The sequence below is a fragment of the Panthera uncia genome, chromosome F2 (genome assembly GCF_023721935.1).
Source record: "Panthera uncia isolate 11264 chromosome F2, Puncia_PCG_1.0, whole genome shotgun sequence".
Classification (NCBI taxonomy): Eukaryota; Metazoa; Chordata; class Mammalia; order Carnivora; family Felidae; genus Panthera; species Panthera uncia.
Genome location: NC_064812.1, coordinates 1,838,033 through 1,854,977, shown reverse-complemented (window position 1 = coordinate 1,854,977; position 16,945 = coordinate 1,838,033). Strand labels below are relative to the sequence as shown.

The window sequence follows — 16,945 nt, the reverse complement described above, 5'->3', positions numbered from 1 at the left end:
TGCCACCAGCCGGCAACGGAACGCACAGGGCCCCTCACCTGATGGAGCCTGGGACAGGAACGACTCCCACGTGTGTCTATACTACCCACTACTACCGGCCCCCAGGGAGGCTGGCGCCTCGGCCTGAATGGGCCAGACCCAGACAGGGATTTGTGCACCACGACAAGGTCAGGGTGCACACTCTGAGCTTAACGCAGAGGCAGACGGGTGGGAGGCTGTGGCCTCCGGGCCCCGCCTGGGCTGTGCAGCCTCAGCCCACACGTGGGGAGGCTGGTGTGCGTCTTCCTACAGGACAGACACAGGCAGGGGCGCAGCCTGGCCGCCTGCCTCACCCGCTAAATGCTGGGAGGAGAGATCCAGCTCCAAGAATCGTTCCTATTCTCCAGGTCTGTGTGTAGGTGATCCCAGAGGCCACTTACACTGGGACAAACAGCCACCCTTCTCAGAGCCACCTTCCTCTGGACATCTCTTCAAGCCCGTCCCCTGGCTCGTCACCGTGGCCCGTGCCCTGGGCCGAGTCCTGCCCCCGCCGGTGCCCTGTCTACTCCTGACCCCACGGGGCATGCGTCTTTCCAGAGGACACCGGCTGATGGCCTTTGAGACATTCTGTGTCCAAACCAAGGATGACAAGGCTGAGCTCCCAGAGGCGCAGAGAGTGGCCCCAGGAAAGGGCAAAGGGGGGACTGGAACTGCAGCCTTTACAAAGGTGAGGAGAGCTACATCCCACAGGGCAGGGCGGGGCAGGGCTGCTGAGGGTCTCAGCAGGAGACCAGGCCTCAGATGCAGCTCTCCAGCCTCCACTCCACCCGTCAGTGCAGAGCCCTCGGGGCAAGCGGGTGATCGGGCCCATTACTGGCTAGGGTCAGGGTGTCGGGGGCAGGGGTGCAGGGTGTGGGGGGCAGGGCTGCAGGGGGCAGCACGGCAGGGGTGCAAGATGTGGGGGGCAGGGGGTAGGGGCATAGGGGGGCCAGGGCTGAGGGGCAGGGGCGAGGGGTGTTAGGGGGGCAGGGTATGGGGGACAGGGGTGTGGGGAGCGGGGTACAGGGGTGCGAGGGGCTGGGGTGTGGGGGCCAGGGGTGTGGGGTGTGGGGGGCAGGGGTGAGGGGTAGAGGGGCGGGGGGATAGGGATGCAGGGGATGGAGGGGTGGGATGCAGCAGGCAGTGGGGGCTGGGTCAAAACTGCCCCGAGGAGCTGCATCCGGGGCCGGCATGGACTCTGGCCAGCGGGCAGGTACCTGGGCCTGGGAGGCCCCCAGCAGGGCGGTGGTGGGCATGCCAGCCCGGTCTACACCACCACCACCGTGGGATTTGGGGCACATCTAGGAGCCACTGTGGAAACCAGGGGAGGGGGCAGCTGGCAGATGCACAGGGCGGGGGCGGGGGGGGGGGGGGACTGGCAAACATCCCAGCCCCGCAGCAAGGACAGCAAGTCCCCCACCCAGACGGCCTTCCACCTCCACGGAGGTCTGGGGGAGGCCGCGGGGAGGCCGTGGGGGGCTCCTACCTCAGCAGAGGGGATGCCAGGGATGCCAGATGCCGGCTGCAGCTGTGGGGCAACTCGGGCTGTCTCCCTCAGACCCGGCCTCTCCCTGGTCCTGGCACCTGACCACACAGCCCGGGACACCCCCTGCGGCCAGGAGGGGCCGTGTGACTAATTCTCACCCTGGAATTAGAGAACCGAGGGCAGTTTCCCCTCCTGTTCTCACAAGGAGGCTGGAGCCCTGGACTGCCCCTCACCCTCTCCCTGGCTGGGACACGATGGGGTGTGACGTCCCTCCCAGGGACACCACCGAGGGGGCGCAGCCACGGCCGGCGGGGGGGGGGAGCCGCGGGGGGGGGGGGGATGCATGAGGGGAACGGAGGCTCCGTGTCATCGCGGGGGCAGCTTAACCTCTTCTTTACTTTTCGCCAAGGAGGGGCCGGAACCCCAACAGAGGCCGGCGTCCGCATACACACGGCTGGGGCGCTCAGGGCCCGGGTTCACCTGGAGCACGTGTGCCCAGATCCCACACTGAGGCAGCCGTCGGACAGGGAAGCAGCAAGACGGTGACCACACAGCACGAGCAGGGCCTCTGCACGCAGCACAGGGGACCAATGCTGGGCAGGGACCGGGGGCTGGGGGAGGGTGGGAGGACGAGGTAACGGGACTAGAGGAGGTGGGACTCACAGGGGCGGAGGGAGGATGTCGCGTCTGGTGGGCATGATTGGGGATGGAGGGGGGCTGGCCACCAGCTTAGGAAACACAGAGGAGGAACAGGGACATTAATCCCCCAAACATAAGCCACTTTTTCACGGAATGACAACGCAGGGTGGCAGATCAACTTGAGCTTCTGGGGGGGGGGGGGGGGGGAGGGCAGGGCCCAGGCCCCCCCCTCCCCTGCATGCAAGCCGGGAAGCGGTGCTCTGACCACAGACAGCCCTGGTGCGGCCCCGTGGCCCCCACGGCTCGTCGCCTGGTGTCTCCTACAAGCAAGTCCAGACTGCGAGCAAGGAGGGCGGGTCGGAGTGGAGCCGGCGTCACTGGGTCCGGGGGTGGGGGACTCCGGGGCCTGGCAGGTGCCGCGGCTGCCCTGGGGCAGGAGACAGGGTTGAGGCGATGAGGCAGGAGGGGCTCCAGAAGCCGGTCTCGGTGCCCTGGTCCCTGGCCAAGCACACGTCTGTGCTCACACAGGGAAAGACGTCCCTCGGCCGAGGACCCGGGGAGCACAAGAAGCTGGAGGCCGCTCCCCCCTCCCCCACACAGGGTCAGTGTGCGTGGGTGGAAGTCACACGAGGAGAGAGGAGAGGGCGCCGCCCAGCACCCGCGGCGTCGGGCAGGGCCCGCGGAGGCCACAGCCACAGCACAAGTGCCCTGAAACAGCACCGTGACCCCCGCGCAGGTTTACTGCCCCTGGACAGAGTCCAGTCCTCCCGCAAGGAGAACAACCAAACCCGGGGAGGGAGGACACAAAATTCACACTCGCAACTCGCAGGCCATACGAAGAGGCAGGAGCACGTGACCCCAAACCGTGAGAAAGGTCACTCAACAGGAAATCAGGCCCAGAAATGGTGGCGGACAACCTCACTAGTGCAGAAAAACAGGCGTAAAAGTTGCAAAAGGCTGACGGGACACCGAGGTGCGTGCAGAGCAGCAGGGGAGACCCGGAGAGGCCGCAGGCCTGCCACCCCGCCTCCCCTGACACCCAAGGAGACATTGAAATGACTTCCCACTGCACGGGGTCAGCCACGGGTGCGATGCTGCACCGAGGTTCCCTGCGGTGACAGGGCCACGGGGCACCTCGGGGCGACACCCGGCGACCCGGCAGCCACGGAGCCACAGAGGGGAGCAGAGTTTCAAGAAGTAAGAACCCAAAGTATCCAAATTCCGTCCAATAAAAACCGAGTTCCAAGAACTTCATTAAGTCACAAGCAGAATAAATACTAAAGTCTAAGGGCGCCTGTGGGGCTCAGGTCATGGCCTCGCGGTTCGTGAGTTCCAGCCCCGCATCAGGCTCACTGCTGTCAGCACGGAGCCTGCTTCAGATCGTCGGTCTCTCTCTCCGCCCCTCTCCTGCTCACTCCGTGTCTCAAAAATAAACATTTAAAAATGCATATATTAAAATTTTAAAGCCCAAAGCACAGTAGTCAAAACCACAGAAAGCCTGTGGCGAAGGGGCCCCTTTCGGAGGGGCCAGAGAGGCACGTACCCCACCCCAGAAGGAAACACAAAGGTCGCCCCGCCCCCGTCAGAGCCGCGGAAGCCAAGCCCAAACACGCTGCAGGGACATCTTCAAAGTGCCAAGAGAGAGAAAACAAAAAACACCTTTCGACCAAAATTCTACATGCAATGGAAATATATTTCAAAAATACAGTCAAAATAAAGATTTATTTTAGACAAAAGAGCCGAGAGACTGTCTCAGCCAGATGTGCACCATAGGAAAAGCTGAAAGAAGTCTGTCGGGTCAAAAGAAACAATAAAAGGCAATTTGGATCCACACGAGAAAGCAGAGTGCGGGAGGGAGGCACACGTCTCATTTTAAAGGTATCTCGGACGCCATCGGTTGATAAAGCAAACTGCCAGCCAGGTGCTTCCAGCAACAACGTGGCATCCGGGGTCGGCTCTGTGAGGTTCCCACGTCACGCGGCGCGACACCGTTGTTACCCGCAGGCAGGCTGCGAGCGCAGGTGTGGGTACGGCTAGCGCTAAACCACAAACGGAGCAGGTCACTAATACGCCAAGAGCGGACTTACCATCATCAGCAACGGAATCATCATCAACACAATTACCCCCAAACAACAAAGGGAAATACCACAAATATCGAGATGGGGGATGTAAGCCTGAACATATCGGTATTTCTGCCTAAACCTGAGGCACCCGTGCGGTACCCAAGTGGCCAGCGGTGGCCATGCCATCATCACCAAGGCCCTACGGGACAGCACCACTGCCACCGCTCTGGGCAAAGCGGAGACGGTCAGATGGGGCCAAGGGCAAACCCCAAATACACGGGCTACGAGGAGGGCACTTCCTACAGAAAATCAGACACACCTGTGAGTAAAGGGACCGGAAGATTCGTTGTGTGACATGGCTGTGTGAAAGCTGCCACGCTAACATTAGAGAATTCAGAACAACACATGAAAAGAGAGATAAAAGAAGGTTTTACAGTGACAAAGGGGGCAATGGATGAAGAAGACAAAATCCTCAACGTTCAACACGCCTAACAGCACAGCTGGAAAACGTGCGAGGCACAGACTGACGGGCTTGAGGGGAGAAGCAGACACATCCACGGCCGTGGTCATCAGCATCCTCTCAGCAGAAAATAGATCGGGGGACAGAAGATCCGTGAGGATACCAAGACCTGAATGGCACCGTCGATCACCTCGGCCCGAGTGACAATTATTGGACACTCATACCCAACGACAGATGGACACACTCTTGTCAAACACACGGGGAACACGCACAAGACACGATGCACCTCCAGTGTGCAGCAGGTCCCGATGCATGTGTAACAGCTGAAACCATGTGAAACATTCGCCAACCAGGACAGCACGAAACCAGAAGTTAATAACAGACAGGTATCTGGAAACAAAGAGAATTATTTGAAAATTAAACAATACCCTTCTAAGCAACCTTTAGTTAAAGAATAAACCACAAAGGAGATTAGAAAATATTTTTAAATGAATAAAATGAAAATACGATATATGCAAAATTGTATAAGTAAAGCAATGCACAGGGAAAAATTTACAGCAATAAATACCCGTTACTAGGGAAGAAGAAAGGTCTCACGTCAATGATCTAACAAAAGCAAATTAACCCCAGAGTAAGGAAAAGGAAGGAAATCATCAAGATGAGCAAAAATCAATTAACTCAACATTGAACAAATAGAGAAGATTAATGAAATCAAAAACTGGTTCTTTAAAACAATCAATAAAATTGATATACTCACAGTGAGACGAGTCAAGTATGAAACAGAGAAAACACAAATCAGCAATACCAGAAATGAAAAAGGCAGTCTTACTACTGACCATACAGGCATTCAAACAATACTAAGGCAATATGACAATTTCGTGCCAGTACGTTTTACAAGTCTGATGACGTGGGTAAGTTCCTTGAAAACACAAATGATCAAATTTGACTCATGTGAGTAGCAGCAGAAACCTGGGCAACACTGCAGCACGGTGACACGGTGATGCGACAGCACATAACACTGTGTCACTACAACGTTGCCACCTACGGCTGTAACACGTAACACCACAGCACCATAACGCTATGGCTACAACATTAACACGTATGCTAGGGCGTGTACATTGTGATACCACAACATTGTAACGCTGTACCATGTAACGTGACACGGCAAGGTTAAAGAAACTGCAGTCTCAAATCTTCCCACGAAGAAAATGCTCAGCTCACATGCCTCCTTGGAGAATTCCGCCAAATGTTTAAGGGAAGAATAATACCAATTCTACACATACCCTCAGAAAACAGGAGAAACCAATTCCCGACTCGATTCAGGACTCACTTTATAGTTACTCCAGTCAAGGCAGTTCCGTATCATGTTAAGTGGAGACCCAGGTCGATACGGACGGGTCAACACCCAGGTGAGCAGTCACGGGGTTTCAGACACAAGCGTCGAGGTGACTCAGTCATTTCCCCCAACGATGATGACCAACTGGACAGCCACTGAACCCCGACCCATATCAACAAAACTGAGAACCCACTCAGCCTGGCTCACAGATGCAAACATAAACGCTGGAACTGTAAGACTTCAAATCACAACAATTTGCGGCCTTGTTGTGGGTAAGAACTTTTCAGGTGGGATACAGACAACAGAAATCCCAAGGAAAACGCTGGTAACACTGAAATATAAAACCTTCAAAAAAGACACAATTAAAATAAAAGGCAGTCCAGGGGGCACCTGGTGGCTCGGGTCACGATCTCGCGGGTTTTGAGATTGAGCCCCGTGTTGGGCTCTGCGCCGACACCACGGAGCCTGCTTGGGATCCTCTCCCTCTCTGTCTGCCCCTCCCCCACGCTCACTTGCTCTATCTCAAATAAACGTAAAAAAAGTTTTTAAATAAAAGGCAGTCCAGAGCCTGCAGAAGAGGTTTGCAGTCCAGATCTCAGACGGGCCCCTTGAACTCAGAGGCAACGGACATGTGCAACACAGGAAGGCCCACAGATCAGGGCAGCCTCTGGTGACAGCAGAGGAGACACCAGGCAATGCTCAGTGATGTGTGGGCAGACACAGAAGTGAGGCCCCGCCCTCCCCAGCACAGCCCCCCCCCCCCCCACCACACCCCCCCCCCCTTAAGCCCCCCCCCCAGCACAGCCCCACACCACCTCAGCAGGCCTCACCCAGCCCCGCCCCCTCAGCACAGCCTCGCCCCGCCCCACCCCCAGCACAGCCCCGCCCCCCAGCCAGCCTCACCCCGCCCCACCCCCTCAGCACAGCCCCACCCCCAGCACAGCCCCACCCCACCCCAACACAGTCCCGCCCCACCCCAGCACAGCCTCACCCCGCCCCACCCCCAGCAAGCCCCGCCCCATCCCAGCACAGCCTCACCCGGTCCCGCCCCTCAGCACAGCCCCGCCCCCAGCCACGCTCACCCCGCCCCGCCCCCCCAGCAAGCCCCTCCCCATCCCTGCACAGCGTAACACAGCCCCACCCCACCCCAGCAAGCCCCGCCCCCTCAGCACAGCCCCACCCCCAGCAAGCCCCGCCCCACCCCAGCACAGCCCGACCCCTCCAACAGCCCAGTACAGCAAGACCAAAATCAACCCCAAGGGGTGGTGGGAATGAAGAGTAAACCCAAGCTCATGGCTACAGGACCCAATAGTGGGACAGCCAGTTTCTTAGACACTTTCTTGGAAAGTTTATCAATCAACCCCCACAAGAGTGACACTATCTGTCAATGCAAAGATTTTATACAAATGTTCCCAGTACCTCCACCCGGCCAAAAGCTGGCAACCACAAAACCATCCATCAGGGCAGACAGAAGGACAGGCTCCCGGGACACAGACACACGGACGGCCCTCCAGCACCCCCGCCCTCTGCAGAGACAATGGGACGCTCCTTCCTGAGCACGCAAATCCGGGGAACCGCCTGAGCATCTCCACACAGGTGCCCAGGGCAGGACGGGGACTCGAGGCTTCCAACGCACACTTGGCAACGCCCTCTGTCCCCTACAGGGCCCAGCTCCACGTCTGCTCCAGACACCTGCCCTTCATGCCGCCGGGTCCAGAGGCAGCGGCCCACCCAGCAGTGCTGGAGCGCCGGAGCCCCCTGGAGCCAAACATCGCCCCCACCCGCCCCGTCACGTGGGCCGGCCGGACAGCTGGGCTCTGCCCCGCTGCCGAGCGCTGGCTGAAGGACTGTGTGCCCACTCGGGCCGGGCAGGAGGAGGCCGAGTGGCAGTACGGTGCCCCAGACGCGGGACGAGCAAGGAAGTCAGGGGGCCTCTCGGGTCCAGAGCAGACAGGCCTGGGAGAAACCCAGTGGCCCAGTGCGCGGGCACTGCTGCCCAGGTGGGCTGCCGGGGGTCCGCCAGCACCGTGCCCGCACAGACCCAGGGCCCCGAGGAGGCTGGTGATGACAGCAGCAGCCCGTTCCCCGGACGACACTGGCCGTCCCACAGACAGGACGCAGGGATGTGCGAGCCCCACGCTGAGCAACCCCCAGTGAGGGCAAGTCCAAGCACACCCAACGGGCACCAGCGGCAAAGGGCAGGACAAGGCCCCCTGGCCGGCCCCTCGGCTCCCCCCCAACACACACAACCCAGCCTCCACAGGGGACCACGCACCTCTGGCCTCCGGGCCCAGCCAAGCAGCTGCCGATTCCGTGGAACCCAGCGGGGTCACCAGTGCCCGCCTGCCTCCCACCCCACGGGGCCACCGTGCACTGGGGCAGACAGTGAGCAGAGCTGGGGGACCAGTCCCCTGAGGGCATCCCCCTTCTGAGCCTCACATGCTCATCACAGCTGCACAACACGGGGAGCCCCACCGGGTGCACCCCACACCCCAGAACACGGCTGGAGCAGAAGCACAGGGAGACCCCCTGGCCAGCCCCACCTCTGCCAACCGGAGCGGAAACTCAGAACCGAGGCGCTCTAAGAGCAGACCGGAGTCACCACGTTCGGGCATCACAGGACGCTCCACTTCTGGGTCTACTCACCCTGCGGACACAGGCTGGATCTCTGCCCCTGCACCAAGCGGAGGGAGGAAGCGGGGCGGCGGTGGGGGTGGGGTGTGGATCCCGACTCACGTGTGCATGAGGCACAGGAAAGAAAGAGGGACAGCACGGGATCCTCTGAGCATCAGATGCGTCCTCCTTCCTAAGAGCAGGGAGCCCCCACTGGACAGGGCGAGAGGAGGTGTGGGGCTGGGGGCGCCTGGCCTGGCTCTCGGCCCGGGGCCCGTGCTGAGGGCACCAAGGAGGACCCAGGGAGGGGCTGCGTTCCAGGGAGAGGCAGGGACAGCACCAAATCTCAGGGGGATGACCCTGAATACACAGGTACTCTGTACTTTCCTGTTTCTCCCAGAGAGATCGTCTCCTTGTTCTGCAGCAACAGCCCCCCCGCAAAGTGCTCTGGGGAAGAAAGGCCATGTGACCAGATCCAAGTCTGGGCGGGCAGCAGGACGTCCCCGGTGCGGAGCGAGGCCCGCCACCTGCACCCGGGCCACACCATGGAGCCTCCCACACATGCTCAGCCACCCCCCGAAACCCAGGTGTGCGGCAGGCCACGGTGCCAGGGAGGTGAGAAGGTGTGTGGACAACCATCACAAAGCCGGGAAAGCCCGGTGCTGGGAGCCAAGGGCCCGAGGGGCCCGTAGGGAGCCCTGCCAGGGGGGCCACACTCCTGCCTCAGGGCCTGCAACAGGGACAGGGACCTGGGGGGAGGGGGAGGGGGAGAGTGCTGGAGGGGGAGGAGCCAGAGGGCGGGGCTGTGAGGAAGGTGTGCGGTTGGGTCCCCCACCAGTGAGAGCACCTCCACCCTGAGCCGAATGCACCGGCCCCCCTCCCCCCACGGGGGGAAGGGGAGACCCAGGAGGCAGAGGGGAGCCCGAGGGACCGCGCAGGGCTCAGTCTGGGGCCAGGGCCAGAGCAGGGCCGCAAGCGGGCTCAGGGTCAGCAGGGCCAGGGAGGAGGGGGCCTCAAGCTCGGGGTGCGGGGCAGCAGTCCGGTCTTGGAGGAGGGAGGCAAGCGTTGGGCTCCGTCCGGGAAGAACACGGGAACCAAGGAACGGAGGCGCAGGTTCTGGGCACCTCGAGCTCTCCCGCTGCCCACGGCAGGCCACGGAGGTGTTCACGCCTGACATTACAGAGCAGGAGGCCCTCAGCCTCGGGATCCCACTGCTTCGTGGCCCCCGGCCAGCACCAGGTGCCACTGAGGACACCGCAGGCAGCGGCACCCAGACCACCGCCTTGCCCGCCACCGGCGGAGACGACGTCCCCAAATGCGGGGCTGGCGGGGGAGAAGCGAGGCAACGCCTGTCCTGTCTGCTGCACAAACACGTGTCTGCTTCTGTTTTGTTTCTGACGTTCTTTGTGTATTTTCTGGCCCCGTTTCAAAGCCGAACACCAGGTACGGACTCAGAAACGGTCCTCAGGACCTAACACCGGCACTCCCGATGACCAAGGAGTCACGCACAGATGACCTGCACGCCCCCCACACCTCCCTTGTACCTGCCGTCCCCTCCCCCTCCCCACCGGCCTTCCTCCACCTCTGGCCCCAAGGCTGCTGCCGCTGCAAAGCCCCCCTGCTGTGCGTGACCCTGCACCTGTCTGGGACCCACCCACTGGGCTCTCTGACGCCCCGCTGGACCTCCACGGGTCCCCCGACCCCCTGTGCCCGACAGGAACCTTCGAGAAGTGACCCCCACAGGGCAGCACGCCCCAGAGAACTCAAGGTGCCCACCCCCCCCCACCCCCGCCGCATCCCAATGCCGCAGGGCCGGCTCTGGACGTCAGGCCAAACCCCAGCTCTACCACCCAGGCCTTAAAACCAGAGAGTCGGCGGGAGCGCTTTACTTCACGCACAGGCTAAGAGCCCTGGACGGGACAGGAGAGCAAGAGAGGGACACGCCGAGGCACAGAGGGTGACGTGGGGTGAGCGCTCGAAACCCGCGTGTTTCGGGTGTGTGCGCGTACACGGGACAGCAACAGGAAACGCGTTTCCTCCTGGGGGCCGGGGTCCAGAGGCAGGAGGCGGAGTCCTCGGGGGAAGACCGTGTCTCGACACGACCGTGTCGTGTGCCCGGCTCCCCGCTCTGCAGCCGCGAGGGTCAGGGCTGAGGTGGATTCACCTGCCGCGCCCGGACATTCAGAAGGCTGTCCCCGCGCGGGCAGGCGAGTGCGCGAGTCCGGGGGCGGGAGTCACCGGAGGTGGTGCAGGTGGGGAAGAGGAGAGGGGAGGAGAGCGTGGCGGGAGGACCGAGGCCTGGCCACGAGCAGGCCACCGCGGGCCTGCGCCTCCCGCCGGCCGGACGGCCGGGGCAAGGCACTCACCTCTGAACGGCTCCAGGCCGAGGCCCTCCGAGGCGGGGGCCTGGCAGGAGAAGGTCTCGGCCACCACCTGCTCCACAGGCGTGAGGGCCGAGGCCTGGAGCCGGCCGGGGCCGTGGGCCACGTGGCGGAGGTCGCCCAGCTTGCGCCGCACGACAGCGCGCAGGTCCCTCCACTTGTGCTTGAGGTCCACGACGTCCCGGCGGCAGTAGCCCAGGGCGTTCACGGCCTGCAGGATGCGGCTCCACACGCGGTACCTGCGGGTGGGCTCGGCCTTCAGCAGCCCCGTGCCGAACAGCAGCTGGTGGTGCTTGCTGACCTTGGACACCAGGACCTCTGTCTCCTGCGGGCAGAAGTTGGGTTTCCTCTTCTTGGCCCGCGTGGCGCCGGGCCCCGCCAGCCGGCCGTGGGCCCCGCCGGCAGAGTCCTTCCTCGGGCTCGCGGCAGGCGGTGAGCCGGGCTCTGGTGTCCCACTGCCTTCGGGGGCGACCCCTGGCCCTGGAACGGCACCAAAAGGCGGGTGTGTAAGGCCCTGGGCCGGCGGGGTGGCCCCCAGGGCGCCTCCTCTCCGGCTTCGGCTTCAGGACACTGCCGGCCCCTCCCTGTGGGTGTCCACAGGTCCGACTGGGCTCCGCGGGCAAGGCGCTTCACTTCCGGGCTGCGGGGCATGTCTCCAGAAAGGGCCACCTCTGGCAGCCGTCATCGGGAGCCAAGGAACCAGACAGGCAGGAGCATTCCTAGGTCATCCCTCCCCAGGGGACAGCCTGGCCACGGACGCGCCTGGCGGCCCTGGCTGAGAGGCCCCGCCCCGCCCCTCCGAGCCCCCGCAGCCTGCAGTCCTCAACACACGGGGGTCCGGGGCTGGCCGTGCAAGCAGCAGGTCCTGGGGCCTCTGCCCAGCTGGGAGATTTGTCCCCAGCCGGCACATGCCTGCCGGGGGTGCAGGGGGCCATCTGTAAGGGCAGAGGAGGCAGCTCCACCATCAGACCACAGGTTTCCCAGACGTGAGGAGAAAGCCCCCGAGGGGAGAGGGATGTCTGAGCCCCACGGAGCACGCAGAGAGCAGCCCCCCCGCCCCGGCCTGTCTCCCTCCAGGTCCCCGTCAATCAGAAGGCGACCTCTACAGAGGCCCACAGCCCCTGCCCTCACTATAGCGCACGCCAGGGACCCCGACTCTCCCTCACCAGCGCCCCCTGCGGGGAGAATCCCGGCTCCGGAGTGAAGGGGCCGAGTGAACCAGTCCCATAGGTCTGAGCCTCATCCCTGGAGCCCACGGGGCCCCAACCAGCACAAGTCCTCATGCCGCACCCCTCTGTCACCAGTCCAGCCCGGCTACACCATCTGCCGTCCCTGGAGAAGGGAAAGGCTAGCGGGGGTGAGGTACAGACCAACCAGAATCCCGGCCAGCCTCGGGCCGCCTCGTCCAGCTCCCGCCTGCTGACCCTCCCTCCTCGGCGCTGGGCATCTCTGGGCGGCCTTCCCCGGAACCCTCCCGGACCCAGCACCCGAGCGGAAGTACCTCGCTTCCTGGCCCTCGGGCCTCTGGGCGTGCCCGCCGACCCCAGATCACCTTCCCCGTCCTTGCCCACACAGGGGTCCTGCGGGCTGCTCTCTGGCGACGGGCAGGGGAAATGGCGTATTCCATACTCGGTCCAACATTTAGCGCACTCTACAGACAGCAAGGGACAGTCACAGTTACACCCAGCCCGTCCACAGAGCAGCTCGGGTGCTGCTGGCAGAGCAAGGCCCCCACACAGGACAGCAGGTGCCCTGAGCCCTCCAAGCATCCACGCCAAGAAGCTCCATTCAGTCCCACCTCCTCCAAGGAGCCCTCCCAGACTGCCAAACCCTCTGCCGGAGGCCAGCTCCGAGTTCAATACTTTAAATGCTCCAGATCTTTCTTTGAACCACAATTACTCCAAAAGGTGACCCCAAACAAGGACGAAATCGCCTAGAGCAGGGCCTTCAGGCACGGCCCACAGACCAGGCCAGGCCTTCAGCGGGTGTTACCTGTCACCTGTCTGCAACAAATGATGTACGTAAACGGGGAGCAAGGCCTTAGGGATGTTTATGGCAGTTCAAAATCACCACAGCAACCAGGCACGGGGGCATTCTGTTGTAAGAACGTTGTTCCGTGGCTTCTGGGCAGTGAAGATAAATGTAAAACCCGCCCTCCTGCCTCTCGGCTGCACAGCTGAGGGGCAGTGGCTCCGGGCACCTGGGCGGCCTCCTCCTGCTCTCTGGCCCCCAACAGGCTCCCATCATGGGGTTGGTCCCCCAGGGGAGACACTTGGTAATTTTCATGTATTCAAAAACACTTCCTGGACACATTTTCCCGTAATGTGTCAACCAAAGACACGCCTTATAAAAACACCTTTACATCTCTGAGAGATGTGCCCTTCAATCCATGGCACCTTGAGTCGATGAGGGGGTGCGTGCAGCCTGGGGCCACACAAACCAGAGCCCGGGGCTGTCTGTGTGACCCTGTTCTCTCTGGAGCTCTCTCTGCAAAGGCAGTTTTCAGGGAGCGAGCTCTAGAAGGTGTCGGCTGACCTGACCACGCTGACAGCTGCTCTGAAACCCAGGGACACGGCCTGTCCCAGGCCATTCCCAGCTCAGAGCTCCTGAAGGGGCAACTCCTTCCCGGAAAAGGCCTGAGACTTGCATCTCCCCAGAGGAGATAGCAAAGGACACCGCTCTGCAGGGGGTGGGGGGGGGAGGGACACGGCGGCCCAGTGTGACAGGAACAGAAGGGCTGCACCAAGCAATCCCCCTAGGACCGCACCCGGGGTGGGAGAGGTCTCCAGGCAGCAAGAACCCAAAGCACACAGGCAGCCCCCGGGGCCCCCGGCCAGACTCGGGGAGGAGGGCACCCCTCGGGAGGAGCCTCCACCCTTCCGGGAAGGTGGCCCCCGTGCCTGTGCCATCAGGGGAAGGACGCGGGACGGCAGGACGGCAGCCGGCTTACTCGAGGGTGGAGGTTCCCCGGCCACGGAGAACTGCAACAAGCAGGTCTCCGAGTCAGACCGAGAGAACTCTCCTCCGTGTGTGGGGAGGCAGGCGCGGCCCCGGATGGTCACGGCACGTGAGAGAGAGGCGGGGGCCGAGGGCCGACACGGAGGCATCTGCGGGTCTGAGCACGAGCCTCCAGGCCAGGGCCCATCTCACGCAGCCCCTCTTCCTGAAGGGCTTCATGGGGAGCCTGCGGCGCGGGTCCTCTCCCCAGACACCTGCCAGGCGCCCCTGCAGTCACGCGTTCCCCGGGTAACAGCGTCCAGGTACCTGGCAACTGGGGTCACCCTCTGCTTCGGGCCCCCCAGAGCTCCCCCCGTGGGGGCAGGGAGACTGGAGGCCCAGCTGGCGCCCGCATCGCCACCCGATGACCTCGCCACGCTGGCATCTGGCCACGGCAAGCCCGGGCCCTGCCCACCTCCTCCTGCTCAGTCCACACGGTCCCCAGACGCCTGTGGAGGGGCCCACGTGGCCTGCCCTCCGGAATCACATGACCCTTGAACTTTGAGGGGGTCCGGAGACAACTATTGTTTCTGACTATTAGAACACACACGGTTGCGAGAAGTTCGAACGCAGACAGTTACAAGAAAACGATACAGATCACCTGTGATGACGGCATCTGGAGACGAACACTGTTACCATGGGGGCAGGGGTCGCGCACAATTAGAACACTCCGGGCACGGCTCCGCGTCCTCCAGTCAGCACACCCGTCACCACGTCTGGACGTGTGCAGAGGCCGCCCAGCCACCTTCAACTGACGCTAACACCGCCATCACAGCCCGACCCAGGCTGCGCCTCGCCCCGCCGGCTCGCTCAGCGAATCCTCTGTCAGCCACCGCCGCACCCGGCACCCCTGCCCACAGGTCGGTGACTTCCCAGCCGTCCAGGAGGCGGCGGCACCGGGCCAGGAGAGGGCAGGTTGCGGGGTCCGGGAACCGCCCGTGCCCTCCCCTCCGGAGCGAGCCGGCACGCGGTCACCTCCAAGTCCGTCTCTCTGGGCACGGTGAGGCCCGGGCCTCCCGTCCGCAGTGAGCTCGCGAGTTGGCCCGCTTGCGTGAGGACTGTCGGGTTTCCCTTCGATTTGTGTGAGTTCGTCACGTGTTAGCAGTCGGCCAGTCAACTTCCTGCTGTGACTCCTCCACCAAGAGGTCACCCTAAGCTCTGCATGACTCCCTCCAGGGTCGCATGCACCCCAGGGCTCGGTGCACAGCGGGTCCCGGGTGACGGCAGCCGCTCCCGCACACGGGGGTCTCCGCCGGGCCCCACCGCCCAGGCCCCTGCCCGGACCCTTTTCAGGAAGCCCCGCAGAGGACACAGTATAAGCAGCCGGGTCCCAACAACTGTCAACAAATCAGGACAATATAGATCCTCTTCTGGCAAAAATGCAATTAAGTAGAATCATTTTTTAAAGATAGCCAGAAAAAAACCACATATATTTGGAAACGATGAACCACAGTTTGAAATAAATCCCGAGTCAAAGAAGAAATCATAACGGAAATGAGAAAATACACCCGAAGTCTAACTTAAGAATACTATATACTTTTAAATGTCTGCCGCTCAACGAAAGCAGTGATTATTTGGACATTTATAATCTAAAGTGGTTTTATTACAAAAGAATAAAAACTGAACACGAATGAGGTAAACATCCTCCTCAGGAGTCAGAAAAATCAAACAGCTCCAGCTTCAAGAAAAAAGGAAGAAAACAATAAAAATGTGAGCAGAGATCAATCACGTACAGACGCATGTACCGGAAGGTGTCAGGAAAGTCAGGAGTCAGTTCGTCAGAGAGACTTACAAAACTGCCAAGCCTCAGTCAACACGATCGTAAAAGAAGAAAATAAGGAAGGTACAAATAAACTCTATCAGGAATAAAAAAAAGAGTGCGATCCAGACACCGTGGCTGTTAGTAACACAGCAGCCACCGCAAGAGTGGGCGCTCCCAGCCTCTGGGATTTGCCGCGGTCCGTGGGAGGTCACGCACGTCCAGGCGGTGGGGCAGGGGCAGCGTAGGGCAGGCGGCCCCCGGCCAGGCCCTCAGCGACGCCACAGGGCTGCCTCGTCAGCAACCAGCGGCTACTGTCTACATTTCACTTCCATAAATTCGAACGTTTACATGAAGCAGACGGAGGTCTCACTTTGATTTAACCAAAATGACCCAAGAGGAAATAGAGAGCCTGGGTAGTTTTTACAACTGGAGACATGAAGTGCTAATCTAAAAAGCATTCCCCAAAGGGAACACTACGCCCGGATGCTTTTACAGCAAAATCCAGAAACACTTAAGGAACACGGAGTCCTGTCCCTCCAGAGACTCACACAGGAGACAAACACCCTGTCGCTCAGCATCACAGAGACTCTGAGCGGCTCAGGAAGGCAGAAGAAGGGCGAACGCACTGGGGAAGAAGAGAAAAAAAGTCACTATTTACGAATGACACCATCCAGACAGAATGAGTACGGTCAATAGGAGTTTGGCAAAACGGCAGCATATAAAGTTGGGGGGCAAAAATCAATTATGCTCCGCAGGAAAAACGGGGTTTCTTCAAGAAATAAACTTTGAGGAAAAAAGGGCCAAAATGATGGAGAAGCTCGAGCTTCCGAGAGACGTAGGAGGCCTGTCAGCACACGGGTCTTCCCAGGGTCCCACTTCCCAGCGCGAGGCCACCGAGCTGTGATTGACAGCGGGGCACATCCGGCCAGGCCCTCTGGGGGCGCTCAGAGGCACGTGGACACGTCAACAGAGGGTGCGTGCTATGTCTGGGACTCTCCACAGAATGACGCAGGGGCAGGCCAAGGGCACAAGGAGCTGGACGGGCCACGAGTAGACACCTGACGAGGTGGAGCGGGCAGCCCCGGGGCTCGCTATGTTATGGTGTCTACTCCTTGTTTTTGTTTTTTTGAGAGAGAGGGGGCATGAGTGCACACACGAGCAGGGGGACGGGTGGCAGACGGAGGGAGAGG

The 16,945-nt window shown here is 61.3% G+C and overlaps 1 protein-coding gene across 2 annotated transcripts in view; it reads right to left on the bottom strand.

The window, feature by feature from the left end:
* Positions 1-16,945, bottom strand: part of TSNARE1 (t-SNARE domain containing 1) — a 150,921-nt gene that overhangs the window by 94,772 nt on the left and 39,204 nt on the right. The window contains exons 3-4 of one of the 2 annotated variants that reach the window (XM_049632857.1): positions 12,498-12,647; positions 10,982-11,476 (exon numbers count right to left, since the gene is read on the bottom strand). The exons of the other annotated variant lie outside the window; for it this stretch is intronic. Of the exons in view, the coding sequence (XP_049488814.1) occupies positions 10,982-11,476; positions 12,498-12,647 (645 nt within the window). The remainder of the gene's footprint in view (positions 1-10,981; positions 11,477-12,497; positions 12,648-16,945) is intronic. 2 annotated transcript variants of the gene reach the window in all.